This window comes from Astatotilapia calliptera, chromosome 6 (assembly GCF_964374335.1).
Source record: "Astatotilapia calliptera chromosome 6, fAstCal68.1, whole genome shotgun sequence".
Taxonomy (NCBI): Eukaryota; Metazoa; Chordata; class Actinopteri; order Cichliformes; family Cichlidae; genus Astatotilapia; species Astatotilapia calliptera.
Genome location: NC_137427.1, coordinates 25476106 through 25496217, shown reverse-complemented (window position 1 = coordinate 25496217; position 20112 = coordinate 25476106). Strand labels below are relative to the sequence as shown.

The 20112-nt window shown below is 43.4% G+C and overlaps 1 protein-coding gene across 5 annotated transcripts in view; it reads left to right on the top strand.

The window, feature by feature from the left end:
* fam13a (family with sequence similarity 13 member A) overlaps positions 1 to 19059 on the top strand; it is a 53660-nt gene extending 34601 nt beyond the window's left edge. For 2 of the 5 annotated variants that reach the window (XM_026171294.2, XM_026171293.2), the window contains exons 10-24: positions 256 to 297; positions 407 to 601; positions 1450 to 1648; positions 9828 to 9987; positions 11982 to 12047; positions 13840 to 14053; positions 14128 to 14269; positions 14540 to 14621; positions 14776 to 14981; positions 15174 to 15257; positions 15562 to 15657; positions 16285 to 16368; positions 17002 to 17198; positions 17734 to 17835; positions 17949 to 19059. In XM_026171294.2, the coding sequence (XP_026027079.2) occupies positions 256 to 297; positions 407 to 601; positions 1450 to 1648; positions 9828 to 9987; positions 11982 to 12047; positions 13840 to 14053; positions 14128 to 14269; positions 14540 to 14621; positions 14776 to 14981; positions 15174 to 15257; positions 15562 to 15657; positions 16285 to 16368; positions 17002 to 17198; positions 17734 to 17835; positions 17949 to 18072 (1993 nt within the window). In that variant the 3' untranslated portion in view covers positions 18073 to 19059. The remainder of the gene's footprint in view (positions 1 to 255; positions 298 to 406; positions 602 to 1449; positions 1649 to 9827; positions 9988 to 11981; positions 12048 to 13839; positions 14054 to 14127; positions 14270 to 14539; positions 14622 to 14775; positions 14982 to 15173; positions 15258 to 15561; positions 15658 to 16284; positions 16369 to 17001; positions 17199 to 17733; positions 17836 to 17948) is intronic. The other 3 variants (XM_026171296.2, XM_026171295.2, XM_026171297.2) reach the window with 3 other exon arrangements.
* Positions 19060 to 20112: the final 1053 nt, after the last annotated feature.

The window sequence follows — 20112 nt, the reverse complement described above, 5'->3', positions numbered from 1 at the left end:
AAATGAAGTCAGAGATCAGTATAAAGGTCCATGACCGTGTACTCTGCTGCTGGACTTACTGGTAGCCATGGAAGCCAGCCACTTTGCTCCCCAAGGATCCATTTAAGCTCTGAACGCAGCTGAGTTTACCTCTCACCCATGCACTTGATCACCAAAGGCCACAACGTGAGCCTCGGGGGATTTTCAGTGTTGCTCAGTGACCTATGTGAACACTTGTTTCTGCGCATTAAGCTTCCCTTCTTGTTTTTCTTTCAGTAACCACCTCTCGCCCGTCCACTGCAGACCTGGTGTGGTAAAGTAGGTATATTTCTGCTTAAAATAAAAATAAAAAGCAAAGCTCTTATGAAACAGTGAAGAGCATAAAATGGTGGATTTCCTTATCTACTCATTGTGTTGCTCCCTGAAGTTTTCTGGACAGGACCATACGCTCAGCAGTGGAGCAGCACCTCTTTGATGTGAACCCCTTAGAGGATCAGCATTCAGACGCCCACGAATCGACCCCGTGCCCTTCACGGGTGACACTAACAGCGAGGCAGAGACGTAGGCACCAAAGAGAGCAGCAGCATCAGGAGGAGGGCCAGAAACACAGGGAAAAAAACAGGTACCGTGGGCGTGGCATAATCATAATCGATGTTACTTGCAGAAAGTGGCCTTCATAGTGGAAGCACTACATCGTGTTTCTCCTCATTTATCATCTTAAAGCAAAATAATTGTAATTTACTTGTCGTACTGACCACTCAAAGCACTTTAACCACACGTTCATACAGCCTCTGCCTCGCATACATGGTCAATTTAAACTCACTAGGTTACTCAGCCTGCATGTCTTTGGACTGTGGGAGGAAGCCAGAGTGCCCGGAGGCAACCCACGCAGGCACAGGGAGAACAAGCAAACTCCACGCAGAAAGGCCCCGGCCAGGGTCGAGACCAGGGAGCTCCCTGCTGTGAGGCAACAATGCTAACCACTCCACCATTGTGGCGCCCACTTTCATTATGGAGGTCTGACCTCAGAGGCTTCCTGCAGTGATACTACAATGATACTTTCAGTTGATGTTTCAGTTTCAGTAAACAGTGGTGAAGTTTTGTTCTGTGGGGAGAGCTTTAGTGTGCAGTCATAATAACTGGTATCATTCCAGTAAGGAGCTAATCCTTGTTGATGAAGACCTGGTGGAGTCTGAGAGATCAGCGGCACGTGGATTTTGGGGAGTGTCTCAACAGCAGAAAATGTTAATAAGACAGGACAGTAAATAGACTTAGCACAAACACTAAACAGCACATTAGCTGCTTGAGAACATATAAAAAACGCATCGGGATGACCTTGGGCATTTGGTTTCCAGAAGCATTTCATCCGTTTTTAATCTGATTTAAAACCAAGCAAGGCGAGCAGAGAGAGAGTCCGATGGAAGGCAGATGTCTTATTTCCTCACCCTTTTCCTTTTCGTCTGACAACAGAGCGCCTTCCGTCACAGGAGACACCAACAAGGAGAACGTCCCGTCGAGCAGCAGTTCAGGCAGCGTGGGGGAAGACATGAGCAGCCGTGTGGACTCACAGGAAGGCCAGAGAAGTCACGCTGAGCGAACCCCCAAACCCAGGAAGCCAAAAAAGAGCCCAACTCTCATGCAGCTAAGCGAGAACACGGCTGCCCACGCAGTGAGTCACACCTTGTACTCCCCGTCTCTTTTCATCTTTATGAGTGTGACATTTTCCCTCCTTCTTTACTATTATAATTATTATTATTAATAATATTATCATCGTGAATTCATTCCTCTTTTCCCCTTGTGCACATGGCGTCACCACATGCAACAACTTCTCAAACTAATGTACCAATGATGAATGAAGCATTCATCTCAACTCCCTGCCCTCCTTGTTTCTGAGTCACCGCAGATAATTGCCTATTGCAGTTGACAAGAATCACTAAGTGGAGGCTGTGCAGCATCCTAATGGTGCTCTGCCATTAGACACCAGCTTGTAATGTGCAACATAATGCTAATTGTTGCCCACTCCTTCAAACGTAAAGGCCAATTATGAGAGTGCAGTTAGCCGCTGCTTTTATCTGTTTTAGATGTCATGTGGATACATGAGTCCAGAGGTTTCTTTAGTACTGAGTACTTTTTAAAAATGTAGTAAAATACTTACTGACAGAGATTCTTATTCGGATCATTAACAACAACGCAAAAAGTGATCGGCAGCAGGGAATTAAATTCAGTGGAAAGAAAATTATTGATTTAAAAGGGCGGAAGCTTTGGCTGATTATAGCAACAGCTGTGTTTCAACAAACAAAGAGAAAATATTAAGTTGAAAATAAAGAAAAAACCTCAAAACAGAAATGTTTTGATGATAGTCATACACCAGTTCTATGTTTGTTGGCCACTTTATTTATAAACATTTTAAATACGGCAGTTTAAAAAAATGTATTCTGATCATTTGTGTGTTTATATTCTATGTTTTTTTTTTATAAACACAATTAGCTCACACTCAGTTTTAACAATATAAAAATATTGATTGTATGAGATCATTGCTTGATTCTAAATTAAGCAGCAGGTTTGCTTTGTAGTAGCTGAATGCAGCAGGCGTTTCAGTAACTGTGAATAAAAAAAAGAATTTATTTATTGAGTTTTGGAGTTTACTGCTACATATATTAACTACATCATAGAATATCTAAGGGTGGGTTTTCAGGATTGGGTAATAAATTGTGGAATTACTTGATTTTTACAGTATTTTAATGAGGTGAAGTTAGTCCAGCACTTTTTGTTTTCTGACATTTGTTTGTCTTCTTTTTTATGTGAGGAGCAAAAAGTATTTTTGTCTCAAAACTCACATTGAGAGAGAAAGATAAGAGAGAAGGCTACTTCAGTTAGTTAATGGGCCTTTGATTAATGAGCTTTACAACTTTGGCAACTTATTTATTGTCAGTTCAGTTTTTAAACAAGTAAATATATTCAAATTGGAGCTTTTCAACTGTGACATTTTATATGTTAAATAAGTAATTAATTATTTTAATAGTTTATTTAATGGTCTGATTGTAAAAAAATTAATTTAGTATACTCAGCATTCAGGTAGTGTGTGAAAGCCCTGAAAGTCACAGCAAGGTCACGGTGTGTGGTGCTTGTGGCTCAGACTTGTAGTAACCTGATCTCTGCAGACTCTTGAGTACGACTTCACAGTTGGCTCTTAAGTGACTTTTGCTGATGTAAAGTTGAGCCGCACCGTTTCGTCTCATTTAAAATAGCTTTGTTGCGTTTACACACTCGCACTCAGTGAGCAGAATTCGATAAGTGCAGACTGTTTTTATTTTTTGAGCCTCCATGAATCCTCCTTGCGCAACAGCACAGATGACACAGAGTCCCTTGACACACATACGGTGAATGCATGATAACTGGCACCACTGTGATTGGACGGTTAGATGACTGTAAGTATCTGTCTCCGTTGGTGGGCACAGCTGTCTCTGTGACTGCCAGCTCTTTAGGTCAAGAGTCACTGAACTGCATGCCAGGCGCCAGCTCCCAGATGTCTGTAAGGTGTTATAAAGCAGCATGTTCTGGACTATTTGACTTCTGCAGTTGCTGGGAAGTTCATATTTGTGGTTTTAAGTGAAATTTCTCAGTTACGTTTTAATTCAGTATAGACTTTGTTTCTTGCAGTGAACATCATCAGGCCAAAATTGATGCGTACCCAAGAATCTTCATGGCCTTTGCATATTGTGTGGTTAAGTGCTAAACGGGATAGCGTGCTAAGCTAAGATGATTAGCTGATACACACTGCACTGCTAAAGCATCAGCATGCAGGAGCTGCTAATCTTTGTGCATCTTTACTGACAAGTGTAGGTGACCAGCATGAAAAGTAGCTTTGCACACTCCCCCTGACACAGACTGACAACAGTAAGCCCACGTCAGGTATCACATTCAGTGATCAAGTGGCCTTTATCACATATTTAGGTTTGTCGAGCATGATATAAGCAGTCCAATGAAATTAAAAGCAAAAACAAGATGAGCTCATCAGAGCAAAACCCATTAAAAAATAAATAAATAAACAGTTGCAAAATTATGCCACTTAGCTAATTACAGTTTGAATGTGTGTGGTTTTAATAGTTCAAGGAGTTTGCTGATAAAAGATCTGATGATAACCAGAAACGCAGATGCTCAGGCACACAGAGGCTCTACTAGTTCATCTGAAAGCAATGTTGTTGAGCAGGTTGTTGTTATACAAGGGACAAGAGTAAGCAGGCTGGCAAAAAAAAGTGAGCAAACCAAAGGCAGAGTCCAAAAAACAGAGAAGGTCAAACAAAAGAGAGGAAAGTTACCAAACGATGAAACGTCTGAGAAAGGTCATGTACAAGAGGAGCGATATATGCCTCTGGATTAAAACCAGGGGAATAACAGTGATAATTCGGTGTTCTGCTGGGAAGCCCTGAGGCCTAGCATTGATGTAGATGCTGCTTTCACACATACCACCCCTCCCAAACATTCCTGCAGACCATGCACACTCCTCATGTTAACTGCAACCTCCCCCAACAGGAAAATCCCTCAAACACAAAGCCCAAGGCATTGACCTGATCTCTAAACTCACCCCATAACCCGCATGACCTGAAACACCACAAACACTAAAGGACACCCCCAAAGGTCCCGAGTTGATCTGGCAACACTTTGGAAGGTCACCACACACTCTGATTTGACCTGAATCAGTAGATTCAGCTTTGTTTAATAAATATCTAACATGACTACGTTTGTATTTTTAACTTAAAAAAGAAAATAAGACACCCTCCTCTATTTTACGAGGATATCTACTGTTATCTGTCGTCTCCATAGGCACAGTGTAACAATATTTCCTCTTGTTCTGCAAGCTGTGGGCGTCCTAAGGAGGGGCTTAGCAAAGCTTCATCCATTCATTATTTTTTTTAACTGCTTATCCAGCTTAGGGTCACGAGGCGGCAGGGTACACCTTAAACAGGTTCCCAGCCCATCAATAGACCGATACAGAGCGATACACAACTACACGACTGTGGCCTGTGTCTGAAATTTAAAAATCACTTAAAAAAAACAACAACAACACAAAAATCGTGAAAACCACTGGCTTTTGTTTTGACCAGTGTGATTTCTCATCAGTGTTTTTTTTGGCTGCAGCACTCACGGGCTTTTGCTGAACTGAAACTCCTGAACCGTTCCACAGAAAATGTCACCTTAAACAAAAGGAGATTTTTAGCCTTTCCGTGAAAGGGGATTCCCCCCCAATCAATATTCTGACACAAACAAATCCTTATTCTTTCTGCTCTTTGAAACACCGAGTACAGATTTTAAGTTTAGTGGCGCCGTGGGTGTGAGCATAAGGAAACAAGCCACCTTCTCCATCTGCTCGTCTCCGATTCTAATCTAGACTAGCACACTCATGACATGATTAGCATGACTCATGTCGTCAGGAGTGCTGAACCAATATCGTGGCTATTTTTCTGAGCAGCACAGATGGATCTTCGTCGCAGCTCGGGCCCCGGCTCTGCCATCACCAACGCACTTGTGCCACAGAGCGGCCATCTGGAGCCGGCATGGCGCTGAACCCTGGAGGCTGGTGCGGCATCCTCTCAGCTGGTGGTTAATGCCCGGGTTGCCACTTGAGCACCACACAAACACGGTTGACCCCATCTACATGCTGACCTCAAAAGTTTCTAAAAGTTGTGCAGTATAGCTCAGCGTGTCGTGCTTACCTGGGAGAAATATTAGGGAGCCAGTCACCATCTTCTAAAATCCAACAATTTGTATTTATTCCACTGATATAAATGTATAACTTTCAGTATAATCATTATATTATTCCAGTAACTGAGGCAGATGTTAGGCGCTATAGTAAAAGAATTTCACTTCCTCTGTTTCACAACTGCTGGTCAATCATTTTTTAAATTCCTAACCACTGCACTGTTAAGCTTAGTGTGCTGGTGTTTTGTTTGTCCCCATAAGTTTGTGTGTCGATGCAGCTCGAGTCCCTGTTAGCTGGCAGTTCTTCAAAACATTTTGTGCCAGCAGCAAAAGAAAACTGATAGTGGGAAGTGAAAGTCGCAGTGTTTTTCACCAGCTCATGTGCACAGGTGAAGCCGGATTCGCTTATAAGATGATTGTGACAATGCCATTACAGTAACTGTGTGCCAAACACAGTAGTGCATACTGTTCTGCACGTTGTACATGTTGGCCTATACATACTGAAAGGATTTAGCCTTTTAGTTGTCAGCGAGTTTCTCTCGACATCACTTGCAGACGCAGAGGATACAAACACAGAGGAGTGCATGGTATTTGTGAATATTCCAATAGCATCAAACCAGCGGAATCAATAGTTCTGCTGGTGGGATGCAGAGTGACCGCGGACATGTAACAGTCAGATGACAGTTAGAAAAAATAAACCTGTCGAGTGTGGGGGCCTCGAATTTTTGCCTTCTAATGTGTGGCATGCCAAAATATCTGAGAACCGCTGCATTAAATGTGTGTGTGTGTGTGTGTGTGTGTGTGTGTGTGTGTGTGTGTGTGTGTGTGTGTGTGTGTGTGTGTGTGTGTGTGTGTGTTAGCCATTGAAACACAGTTTAATCTTTATTGAAAATATCCTTCTCATCCATTAAACCCCACTAACACACCCACAGCCCACGCCATAGCACTGTCAGTTTCACCCCTCCTTAGCACCAGCTGCACCTCTCATCATGCTTTAATCATGAGAGTGGCTGTTCTGGGCAACAATATACTGTGTGTGTGTGTGTGTGTGTGTGTGTGTGTGTGTGTGTGTGTGTGTATTCACACACTGATATTGATCACTGTGTGCAAATAATCAAAATAATAAAGCAATAAAACAATAAATAATATAGTAATAAATATTAATAATAATAATCACTGTGCTAAATAGGTGTCAAGTAAATGTGAAGTAAATGACAGCATCTCTCTTTTATCAGTTTGATTAGTTGTTCTGAGAAAACAGAACCGGCGCTGTTGCTGCTTCTCATCACATTACATGATAAGTGCACACTTCATTTGTCTGATGGCCATCTGCCACACTGGTAACACTTTAGAAAAAGAACATAAAGCACAGTAACTAACAAGGGACAAGTATAGAAGTAATCAATACTCACTGCTACTAAAAACTACAAAAAAAGGATTGTCTTGGTTAAATTACTTTTGAGGAGGGTTCTTTGTTCTCTAAACAAGCCAGCAATCCACAGATGTAATTTAATTTGCTTATCAACCATTCAGTGCATTGTTCTTGATGCACTTGGAAGTGTTGATCATGGGTAATCAGGCTTATCACGAACCAGTAAGGAAAACAAGTTGACCCGCCTGGTGCCGGCTGGTTCAAGCCAGTTTCTCAACAGTCACAGTCATGAGTCATTTCATCTGTTAAGAAAACTAGCTACTCATGGTAACTAGCTGAAGCAAACCCTTATTTCCCTAACAAGTTTTATTTGTTTTTTGTTTTTGTTTTTTAGTCTAGTTAAAGTTTCTTTTCAAAATAAGTGTTTGAGGGTACTTAAAGAAAGATGTTTCTGTTATCACGAAACAGTACACTTGTATGGGGAAAGTGATAATGGTAGCATGTAATGCTCAATTTGCTGCCAACTATAAATGATACATACAGTAAGCTTGAACAGAGCTTTCTTAGAGCACTGGCTGCCTGCCAAACAGCTGACTAGTCTTTTAAGTCAAGCCGGTTAAAATTAATTCGTGATTGTAATAAATTAGTTTGAATGAACATGTCGCAACTTGTTTTCCTTACAGCAGAATTTCTGTGAGTACTTTTACTGTCAGCTAATCAAATGTACCAGAACAAGTAGGATGAGCTAATCAGGCATTGAAAGCGAGCAGAAGGTTTATGACTCTGAAACGTCATTTACATATAAAAGGGTGTGAGGAGAAAAAGGGTGACGTGCTGAAGGCGTTCTGGCTCCTTTGGGGTCAGATAAGAAAAACTACACAGTCATTGTTTGTATTTTCACAATTTTGTGTCCCAGTTGGATTTAATTAAATGTATAAAAGGTCTTATTTAGGTCTCACCTTAATTTAAGAGTTGCAAAAAAGGAGATCGTCGGATTAGATGTAACCACTCTCATGTTGTTGTTTTTATGACCACAGGGATTGTTGTAAACACATCCACTGGGACTAATTTGCAGAGCTCATAGGGTGGGTGTGGCTATTCCGTATTAATGTTTTTCCTAGAATACAAGTCCTGCTTCAAAAAATGCCTTTTGTAAATGAAATAATGACAGTCAAGTTTCAGAGTTATTAATTGTTCCTTCTGAATGTGAACAGTTTACCTGTTATTCAGCTATGAAGAAGACTCGCCCACTAAAGAAACAAGAGTAGACAGGACTGGCTTCATACAAGCTAAACAAACATCAATTCAAGGAGAAGGTTGTTTTACTCAAAGACCACAGTGGATCTGACCGTTTGTGGGACTCTGTGAAAGCGTCTGATAAGACTGGAGCCAATAAATACTCACAAATACTTGGGCATGTCACGCATGTGCCAGATGCTGCAAAGGGGCAAACAAAAGTGCCTTTGTCCGACAATGTAAAGAAATACTGAGAACATGTCGGATGATGTGCTGTAGTATGGTGCACTGCGCTTTAAAGGCTTGTGTGTATGAGTGGGGGTGTATGTGAGGCATTCATTCTTAGATAAACTGATGCTGCGTGGTTTGTGAGTGTGTGTGTACTTTGTGAGTACATTGATTTGAGAGCAGTGACGGTAAGCGCGTCGAGGGGGAAGTTTCTTCTGTTTGTCCGTCACAGTCTGCACGTTCTCTCTAGGCACCATTAGATCCTGGTCATATCCTCTGTGGTTCACATGACATCAGAGCTGTTTTGGGCCCTGCGCCCTCCGCTAAAGCCACAAGGATACATATGCACATACCTGAGACCGATTATTCTTTCCTACAGTAATCTGTCATTATCATCAACAACAACTATCATTAACCAAAAAACAAAACAAAGCTACTTTACAGTGCAGCTCTTTCCTCTAAGCCGTCTAGTAGCTGTGAGTCCTGATTTGTTTTCCCTAAAAATAGTTTGGTCCCACGCCTGGACAGATTTAACTGATATGTTGATGAAAATGCATGAGCTGCCAAGTGCGAGTCTTTTCAACTAAATTATTTACAGTATGGCCCAAGGTTGACGGAACAGCTCTGATCTCGGATAAGCAAAGTGGAATTTTTGGATAGTCTCAAATCTAAAAATAGGAAAAAGAGGGAGAGGCTGATGGGTAAAAATGTGGACTAAAAAAAAGCAGGAAGTGGATTACATGAAGTTCTTTTGCTTCATCTGATTTTTTGTCTGCAGAGAGAGAGAGAGATGCAGGGAGGGGGGGCAAAAAAATTCACTCAGTCAGTCTACGTGTGCTGGCTCACGATTTGTGCTTATTCTTGTTCTTGCTTCACGCCCCTCCTCCCTCGCTCTCTGTTCCTCTGTCTCTCTGTGTGTCTCCAGCACACCCCTCCCTTCTGCTCTTGCTGCTGTTAAACAAACAAGTCCAGAGCTGGGCGGGTGGGGAATATATGCATGTCAAGCCAGAGAAAAAGCAGGGAAATCTACCGTGGAGAGAAGAGAGAGGGGGAAAAGAAGAGCGGGAGGGGTGAGGAGAATCCTGTGGATGAAGGAGAAGGCGGAGCGAAGCCGCTCCTGCTCTCTAGCAGTCGGCTAAAGACAGATGGGAGGATGTTTTGACCAACTAGGGGAGCCAATCGCAGCCAGGGAGCAGCCCCCTACATTAGGGCAGGGCTAGTCTGAGGGAGTGTGTGACTCAACTTAAAGAGTGTGTTCACAGGCAGCCTGTTGTTGTTGAGCGCTCGTTTCTTTTCTCTCATGGTTGTGCAGACGTTGAAGACGATGAAGATCCAGGAGTCGCCGGTCACTTGTGACGCGGGTAGGGTCGGCGGAGAGGTGCGCGGCCCGGACTCAGACTGCGAGAAGACAAGCTGTGAGGACGTGCCCCGGTTGGATCTGACAGCACTGACTGAGGACAACAACTGGGGAGGTGAGCCTGGAGACCACCTGGCTGTTGCTTAGATGTTTCTTTCCTTTGCTTTTAGCCCATTTACAGTTTGTCTGGACAAAAGGACACACATGTCCAGACAGCAGGTTCAGGATCCTCCACCCCAGGTTGGGTGTTTGGGTCGCAGCTGCACACCTTCTGCTGCCTCATCTGCTCCTCCTCCTGAAGCATGCTGCTTCTGCTTTCCCTGCAGAATTTAATTGTTAAAGATCCTCTAGGTTCCCTAGGCTAACTATTTCTGCAGGAGAGACACCAGAGATGTGTTTGTTTGCTTGGTTAGAAGGATTGCAGTACTGCCTTCATCTCCCATGAGGAAAATATGAAAGTGCAGCAAATACTCGATCTGTGGTTTTATTTAAAGAGTAAACAGTGAGGTTCTAGCAGAATCTATCACCTATGTGGAAAGCCTGTGTGCAGGCTTAGCAACAGATGACCACTGCTGTTGTTTTCACTCACAAATCAATCATTAAAGGGTCGGCATGGATGGCGATAACAGCATACCAATCAGCTGGCTGCACAAATTTAGGTTAGGTTTGGAGAGTTTATTGATCATGGCTGAACTGTTAAAGTTCGTGCTCCATTTAAATGTTGACGTCTCTGCACGTGCCTGAGATGTCAGCTGTACGCGGGATCCTAATTTATTGATCCTGGCTTATCAAGTGGCATTACTGTTAAGAGAATTTGCAAAAAGAGCCTTCCTTCAGCCGTCAGACCTCTCTCGAGCTTGTTATTAATGTGTTTGTTTGTGCCGTGACTGCGCTGTGCGCACTTTCGATTGTGTTGTCAGAGTATTGCAAGGGTGGAGGTTTCTGTGTTGATTGGTGAAAGCCAAGGCTTTTGCTGAACTGTACTCTGGAATGATGGCCAACGTGTTCATTCGCACACTGGAAGGACATGTTTCTGCATGTTGTGTTGACATCTTTCCGCTGCGGCGATTGGCTTTGACTCTCACTGCCTCCGCCACCGCTGCTGCTTCCTGTTTGAAGCAAGAATCAAAACTGTTCCATGCAAGCAGCCTGTCAGTTTCAGCAGCCGCGTGTTTGGAGCATTAGTGGGCAATTGCGTGTTTGGTGGAGCTCTCTAGCGGCCGGACCTCATAGAGGGAAAACACCAGCAAGCTTTAGATTTGTTGTTGTCTCATAGTGAAGTGTTGTGTCTGAGATATTATGCTGTTTAGGTTGTTTGAAGTCATGGTTTGAGCGATTTTGCCCAGCCTGGTAGACGGTGTGTTTACATGCTTGTAGTTAAAATGTAATTTGTGTTCTAGTGAGGCACACCGCAGTGAGTTACAGTTCTTTATTCAGTCCACGTGGCGGTTTTACTCATTTGTATACCATCCTTTGCATCTTGCCAATTTCTTCCTCTTCCTTAAACTCCCCCCACCTCCCCTGTGTTCTGTACATTGTGTCCTGAATACATAACTAAGCTCGTGGAAACAGGGCGCCTGCATGATTGGCTGTGACAGGCTGCTTCACATGAGAACAAGCAGCGATGGTCATGGTGTGTGCAAGTATTGTGCAAAGCTGAACTGTATTTCCGTGTAGTTGGCAAGATTATTCATCAGCACAGAGTCCCAGTGAGGAATTGCTGCATACTGTACAGAAGGCATACTGCGGGCCAAATGGCCATGTGGGTGAATGAGGGCTTCAGGCAGGAGTTGGAGACCTTTGTCCCAGTAAAGTTCTAGCATGACCTGATATTTGGTGTCCCCCGCCTGTGTGCCAGCGGTGGTGGAAACAACAGTGGCCGATTTTTTTTCAGACAGCGGGAGACAGAGTTATGGATCTCACATGTCCCACGAGTTCATTAAAGTTTATGTGTCTGTGTGTTAGTTTAATTTCCAGTAACTAATTCAGCAGGAAGGATGCCTGCTAGTTCTTTGGCTTATTTCTTACTTCTCTTTCTTTGTTTTTCGTCCTTCATCTTGTCCTCTTCTCCTTCTCCATCCCCCCCATTTCCCTCTTTTGTTCCTCTAGATTCTCCGTTTTGTAACTCCCCTTTCCTTGATTTCAAAAGCATTTTCTATCCAAGTTGTTGCGATGGTAAGTCTCCCACTAACATCACTGTCAGTGCTGACTGGCCTTTTCTGCGAGTGAGATGCCAGAGTGAAAGAAAGGAAAGTCTGTCTGTCTGACTTTTACCGCTGCATGGCAACATGCTTGAGTGATCGGGAACATTGTGGCAAAGGGTGGCACGCCTGCGCACACGCACGCACACACGACCTTTAGTGAAATGGCACACCGGCGTATTTTTTTGTTTCGTTAGTCCAGTTAATCCTCAGCCATCAGCGAGCAGTTGATTTAAAGGATTAATTTCAAATGCCGTGAAGCCTTACTGGCCGGCTACACTGCACTAAGCTTGATAATAGGCCTCAAAGGAAGACCTTCAGTCTGACTGAGGGTTTGTTTGCTGTGAGAGAGCTCTAACAAGCGAGAGCCCTGCTACTCGATGAACTGCACGTACCTGGAAGTGAAGGAGGACCCCCCGGGACTCCCGAGCTGGAATTTGAGCTAAATCATTTCTCATACACCTTAACCCACCCCAGCTAAGAAAAATATGCATGTGCGGTGTTGGACAGGGCGTGCATATTTTCCTGGTTGCATACTGACACCTTGAATGTTTACACTGACAGTTGGTTTCCTTCAGCGCTTGTTTTTACTCCCTTTTATCTGTTTTCTCGGTGTAACGTCTCCCCCGCATGTTTTTCATCACCCGACACCTGATTTTATGGGTGTCTCCTGTTCCATGAAATCTACATCAGAGTTCCTGCTGACTTTTATGTTTTGAGACATTTCGTAGAGAGCTCCTAGTTTAACTTTTAAACAATCAGATCATCCTCGGTCTGCTCTGTCGCTCTCTCTAACGCACACGTGCTCGGACAGATGCGCCGTTCCCCTGTCGACGTGCCGAGTGGAAACTAAAACACAAGCTCATCACTGTACCTCTCATCAGGGGTCACGCCCTGACATTATCCCACAGAGTGCCGGGCTTTATTAATAGCCCGGCGATTGTCAGGGGTATCTGCACGGCTATTTTCACCAAGCATAATTATTGCCAGAGTGGAGACTCTGTAACCAAGGGATGAATAAAGAGAGAGAGAGGCAGAGTGGGTGTGTCTTACCCACAGTTTCAGAGCAACATCTGTGACTGCTGAGCCCCAGAGGAAATTCTTTTTATTTATTTTTTTCCCACAGCACATCCAGAACCTTCCACCGAGCCAGAGAGGCTCCGAGATGATGTTAGCAGGGAGAGAAGTCGCTGTCTGGCGTCTTCAGGATGAGAACCGGGGCTGATTTTAGAAAACGAGCCGTGCATGCTGTTTGGCTTTCCCAGGACACTTTCACATTTTGACCTCCTATATTTGCTCTGACTTCACAAAATATACATATATAACCCAACAGGAAAATATGTGAAATGTGACATTCGGTAGCGTGCTAGCCACCAAAGAGCAGCTGAATGTGTTCTGATAACAGTGCCCATGAACTCACATCGGATGTTTTAGTGCTTTTATATATTATCTTGCACAACATCACACCTGTAAAGTCTTTTTTTGGCAGTATATTTCTCCAGTTAAATGTCTTCTTGATTTTTAAAGTAGAGATAAGTTGATGGCGGTGCCTGTTTTGGTTGGCAGAGCTAACGGATTTAAGAAGGCTTTTCTCAATGCGGCTGGTTTTCCAGCATCATATTGTCCCAACGTTAAGGACTTTCCATGCATAAATGTGCCGATGTGCTGACTAATCTGCTGTTTTTTCACATTCTCTTATGTCTTGCGTGTGCAGAATTATGAAAGTGCGATGAAAATCTTGACATTTTTGTTTTTGTGTCACTCAGAACCAACCCCGGCGTACTCGCTGCAGAGGGAGAGCATGGACCGCGAGGAGGCCAGGCTGTCCCCTCACTGTGGGGGGCGTCTGATCCGCCAGCTCCTGGAGGAGTCCAGCGACCCAATGGTCTCCCCTCGGTTTTACGCCTACGGACACTCCCAGCAGTACCTGGATGACACGGAAGTGCCTCCATCGCCACCTAACGCTCACTCGTTCATCAGGTAAGCTGACGTGTGCTTTTGCAGAGCTGGAAGGAAGGAACTGGGAGCTGTAACAGCATCATTTATCTCAACAGTCGCAGGCGGAGTTCATCGCTTGGCTCCTGTGATGATGAAAGAGAGGAGCTGACCTCCGCCCAGCTCACAAAGAGGATTCATGTACTGAAGAAAAAGATCCACAGGTTTGAGGAGAAGTATGAAGAGGAGCGAAAATACAGGGTAGGTAGTAACGACCGGTTCATTCGTCATTGTTAATAAAGCCCCGCGCCTTAAAGTCAGACTGTAATGATGTTTCTGTGAAACATAAACAAGAATATTGACTGTCAGAGGTGCATCATTACACCAAGTAGGGCTCTGCCTTGTTGTTTAGCAAGGCAGAGCCCTACTTCAGATTTACACTGTTATCCTCATGTGAACAGTAATTGTAGGTATTTTATTTTGAAAGAGCAGCTGATCGTCTGGTTTTTTTTCTTCTTTTCCTCCACGCAGCCCTCCCACAGTGACAAAGCTGCAAACCCAGAAGTGCTGCGGTGGATGAATGAACTGGCTAGGCTTCGCAAAGAGCTAAAAGGTAACACACAGGCGCACACATTCTGACAGTTAATTTGATCTAGTTTTAGTCATGATTCAGGCATCTAACTTGCTCCTGATTGGATCACTTCCGAACTCGTCCCGCCTTTCTACACAACTTACTGAAAAGCTCTGGTTCCCGTCTTCTTCACCAGAACACAAGCTGATGAAGTCTGAGGAGGACCTGACGCCTCAGCCCCGCCAGCGCAGCAACACGCTGCCCAAAAGCTTCGGCTCGCAGCTGGAGAAGAAACCTCAGCAGGAGAAGGCGTCGAAGCCACCGGTGGAAAGCACCCTGGAAGGAATTCAGAAGAAGCTGCAGGAGAAGAGGGACGAGGTGAACCGCCCCGAGGACATCAAGGTAAATCCGCGGCTATGTCGCACGCTCACACAGACGACATTAAAAGCCAAAAGACTTTACATGTTTAAAGCAGACTGCACACTCTGAATTTATTATCACACAGAGACAAATAAGTTTTGCTGCGAGCAACACGGACTGAACTCTTGTCACTTTTAAAAGGCGAGTGACTCACTTCCTGTCTCCTGCTAACAGGATATGACACGGGAGCAGATCGCCGCAGAGAAAGTCGCCCTGCAGAAAGCTCTTCTCTACTACGAGAGTATCCACGGCCGACCGGTAAGCCTCCCTCCATGTGTTTGTTTTATTTTAGACATTTTAAATGCAAAAATTTGCCCAGTTTTGCAAATAAAGCTGAACCCATATCAGTTTGTCTGGACCAAATCCAGATGCCGTAATTTTTATTCCTGTCAGTACAGTTACATATCACGCCCTGCAGAGATCTTATAGTGAAGAAAAATGGTTTTGCTGTAATTTTGTTTTATGTTAGCAAAGTAGCTAGTTAGCGTGCAGGTAGAGAGGATGACAGAAATTTGCTAAAACTGTGCTAACAGTGTATCTTTGTTCTCCCCACCTGGAGCAGATGACGAAGAGCGAGAGGCAAATCATGAAGCCAGTGTACGACAGATATCGCCTGGTGAAGCAGATCCTGTGTAGAGCCTCCACCATTCCTGTCATAGTAAGTATCACATCCCAGCCTCCCTTTAGCTGCCGGGTTTAAAGCCACACTCTCAAAACATGCACAGACACTTAATCCCAGCTCGTGCCGGCTTTAGCACCTGCTGCTGGGAACGGACAGCAGCCATGAAGCAGCTTTCAATGCACTCGTAAAGCAAGGTCAGAGGTTACAGGCTGAGGTCACAGGAAGTGACAGCAGAGTGTTGAAGAGGCTCAGGAAGTGCAAAACAACACAGCCAAGTTAAATAAACGGAAAATAAACACAGCAAGTTCTTAAAATGTATTTTTACATATTTATATTTCAGAAATGTAGGAAAATAAATCTGCTTATGGACTAAGTGTAAAGCTCTCAGTAAAGTTATTTACTGAACATCTTTATGATGTAAGACATGATCTGCATTATGTGCATTATATAATGCACTGCATCTAATCCGCACCACGCAGGCTGAGCCTGCTGCCATATTGTTCCTGACATGGAGACGCAGAGGAGCAGACAGAGGAGCTCAAACAAAAGCCGTTAAATGTGCTTAAACCTGACAGAAAAGTGTGAAGTACTGTAAAAGAAAGAAAAAAGGTCAGAGTTAGCGTCTCAGCGTGGTTAACTCCTCCTTCTCGACCGTCACCACAGGGCTCTCCCTCCAGCAAGCGCAGAGGTCCCCTCCTACAGCCCATTATCGAGGGTGAAACCGCACTCTTCTTCGATGATATCAAGGTGAAGAGCCATTGCTGCTGCTTAATAATCAGTGAACCGGCTCCCTCTTCCTCACCTGCTAAACTCCCACCCCTCCTCCCCCTTTATATTTACTACCATTTGCCCTCTAATGAGCCTGATTGCTGCCTGTTGATTGGGCAACTGTAGAAGTGTTGAATCAGTAGTTGCTGATCTATGAATCACTCTGTGATTGATGTAATGATGTAAGTGGATATAAAATGGGTTAAAGCTTTAAGTGCCTAAAACAAGGCTGGAATACTGGTTTATTTTTCCTAAACAGCAAATATGTGCATACAGTATATTAAAAATGTATCATTGTTATCATTATTTTTCCAGCACTGTTTGCAGGCACTCTGTGGACACCTTTTTTTTTTTTTTTTTTTTGTATTAATTGAACAGTTTTAGTTGAATAAAGGTGGCCTGATTAACTCCATTCATAAAAACAAATGATTCCAAATGACGACCATCGCGGTGATTTCTAACCTCTGTCCACTAACACTGCACGATCCTCACGCCCTGCAGTATTTGAGCCCAGGAGGCCGCCTGCTGCAGCAGCGCTCACCGCACGATGAGACCCTCTGCCCCCTCCCTTGCAGCCCGTTGAGACTAAAGCCTCCCTCACTCTCTTTGTAGGAGGAAGAGGACGGCTCGGAGGATGACGGAGACTCCAAGACCCAGTTCACCGTGACCGTGCGACCCGACATCGGCGTGTTCAGCTTCCTGGAGCACGCAGATGAGGAAGTGGATGGTTTCATTTCACCCGTGGACGAACTTTCCCCGTCCAAGAACACGATGGACACGAGGCTGTCCAACCTGCACTCAGCTACTATGTAAGTACTCGCAAAACGCTCGTTTTACTGTCAGTTTGTGACAGATTTGGGTCTGTTTGAGAGGATTAATCCTGATAACTCAGCAAAAATTGCAGATCTATCACTGTCTACATACACAGAAATCCAACCAGAGCACAAATTTAGAAATTCCTCTAAACAGAGTTGCCCAGTAACCTTGCCTTTATATAGGAATATAACCAGGATACAACCATCTGGCAACGAATTAAATCAAGTCCCATGTTGCAAAGAAACATTACACTCAGCGCACACCCATTCAAATTAATAGCAAAGTGTTTATCAGCCAGCGGTTGTTTACAAACTTTCGCCATTGTGTTGCAGAGCAGTTGCAGTCAGTCCAAGACAGACTTAATTTGTTTGGAGACAAGTTGCCTCCCACCTGTGTGACCTGTGTAATACAAAAAAAACAAAAACCGAGCCAAAGTTGTTGATTTTTGGGGGTTTTTTTTGTAAATGCTGGAAGTCTGTGTATATTTTAATGTGAGACATTTAAAAAACATTTCTCCTCACCCCACAGGCAGGAACTTGTAGAGCAGCTCCAAGAGACGAGAGAGGAGAAGAAGAGGATTCGCAAGAACTTGAAAGAGTTTGAGGACCAGTTTTTTAGACAAAACGGAAGGTAAGAAAAAAAGAGTTTGTCAATGTCAAATATTTGGAACTGCATAATGAGAAACCTCGACACGAAGGTTTTTTTCTCGCAGCGTCGTAACGATTGCCGCCTTGTTCCTGCAGGAACGTTCAGAAGGAGGACCGCTCCCCACTGGCTGTGGAGTACAACGAATACAAGCACGTCAAAGCCAAACTGCGGCTGCTCGAAGTGCTCATCAGCAAAAGAGACTCCACTAAATTCATCTGAATAAAGCAAAGACTCAATAAGAGGACTGGTGCTGTGTCTCCAGTGTCACAGTCAACACATCTCACCTTGCTAGAAACAGTCATGTTTTCCTCGCTGTTGGATGCTGTTGACGCGCTCCGTCGAGCTCGAGGGTTTCCCTCCGTCAAATGCTGCGCCTGGAAAAACGTTGTCGTCACCTCACCTCGAGGAGGGGATGTCACTCCGGACGAAGCAACATACGCACAAACTAAACTGAATCACACTTGTATTGCTGATAATTTATTTTGAATGTTTGTCTCATGCACAGCCGTAGAAGTCTTAAAAAAACCAAAAAGAACCCAAAACACTTGATAATTCGGTCATTAGCTATAAAATTGTCGCTGCTTTTTAAGGATCGCGTGTATTTTTCTAAAGGAGATGTTACTCGATCATGCTGACAGTACCGAAGTTTCACTTTCCACAGCATTAAATCCTCTTCTGTAAAAGTTTTATCGTTTGAAAGAAGTGGTTTCCTCTTTCACTGGGGCCCAAAGACAGCAGCTCAGAGCGCACACAGTGAGCCAAAATCTTTCATCTCCTGGAAATCACCCAGTTTCAAGATGACCACTGACACTTGCTGCGTTTTTGTACGCCTTAACCTGCTTTCCCCTCATTTACTTGATGTTAAATAAGCTATCGTCCCCTTTAAATCACTGCTGTGTTTGCTCACACCGATTAACACTGACAAGGCCAGTTCTGAGGCGAGCGCGGGCGTGGTCGACGAAGCCTCGTCCTCTGGTCCTCGCTGTAGTTTGTTTGTTTGTAAATATGGATTATCGTATATGTTTACATTTCTGTGAGCGAGTACTTTATCCCTTTTTTTTCTCTCCAATTTTCTGGATGGTAATCAGTGTGAATTTGTTTTCACTGAATGTAAACACTGGCCGGGCTTAATGAACTGAGTGTGTACATTTTAGTACATAAATTGTATTTTGTATATAATGTGAATGAAATCATATTTTTACTGAAGGTTTTTTGGGCTCTGTGTTTTTTCTTTGTGAAGTTGCGAATGTTCACTCATCCAGTCGAAGGACTTTACAGACAGATCTGAGATCAGTCGGTTTATTTATATAGCAGCAAATCACAACATCAGCTGCCTCAAGGCGCTTTATACAGGAAGGTAAGGACCTCCCTAGAGCACTGTGCGATGGCGGGAAGGAAAGTAATAAAAGGAAATAAAACAGGGATTAAAAGCGTGTATAAAAAAAAAACTACAGCACCAAATTAAATAAATAAAATTGTTTAAATATGAATGTACATATAAAAGATTATATGTGGTATAATAAAATTTGTCTTTCACCCATCAAGGTCTTCAGTTTAACTTAATGATTTATTGGTTTAAAATTGACAAAAAGCTTTATACCATGTAAGGATTTAAAATGTCATGTGACCTTTGACCTCTTCTTCAAGGTCAGTCAGTTGATCTCAAATGTTGATCTCAAACATCTCGGCTGATGAAGCATGTTCACTGAACGTTTGGAAGAATGGGAGTGAACTGCTTTCAAAAACTTTTTTTTTTTTCTTGTAACACCTAAAATCTCACCTCTGACATATGCCCCTCATAAAATATCAATTAAAAATAAACTATACTGAAACAAGAACCCTAACCTTAACAGCAGGTGCTCAGATAAACACTAAAAAACAACTCTATGAATCAGAGGCATCACATCTGGTCCATCTGGTCATAGGTTCATGAATTCAAGCAATTTAATGAGGAAGCTCAAATGCAATCACAGGCCACACAGAAGTCTTGCTTTTATACCGTATTTTATTGAAAACCTTGGCTGGAACAGAGAGCTTTGAGTAAATTTCAGTCAAATAATGATTTAAAAAAAAACAAAAACAAAAAAAAAACGTATTCTCTAGCACATTTAAAGGTGCAAAAAAGTCAAGGGCTTCACAAACCTTTGCATAGGACTAAACTCTGCAGGAGCCTTAATCAGACAAATATTGATTGAATATGCGTGTGTGTGTGTGTGTGTGTGTGTGTACACATGCAGTATAGAACTAAGCAATAAGATG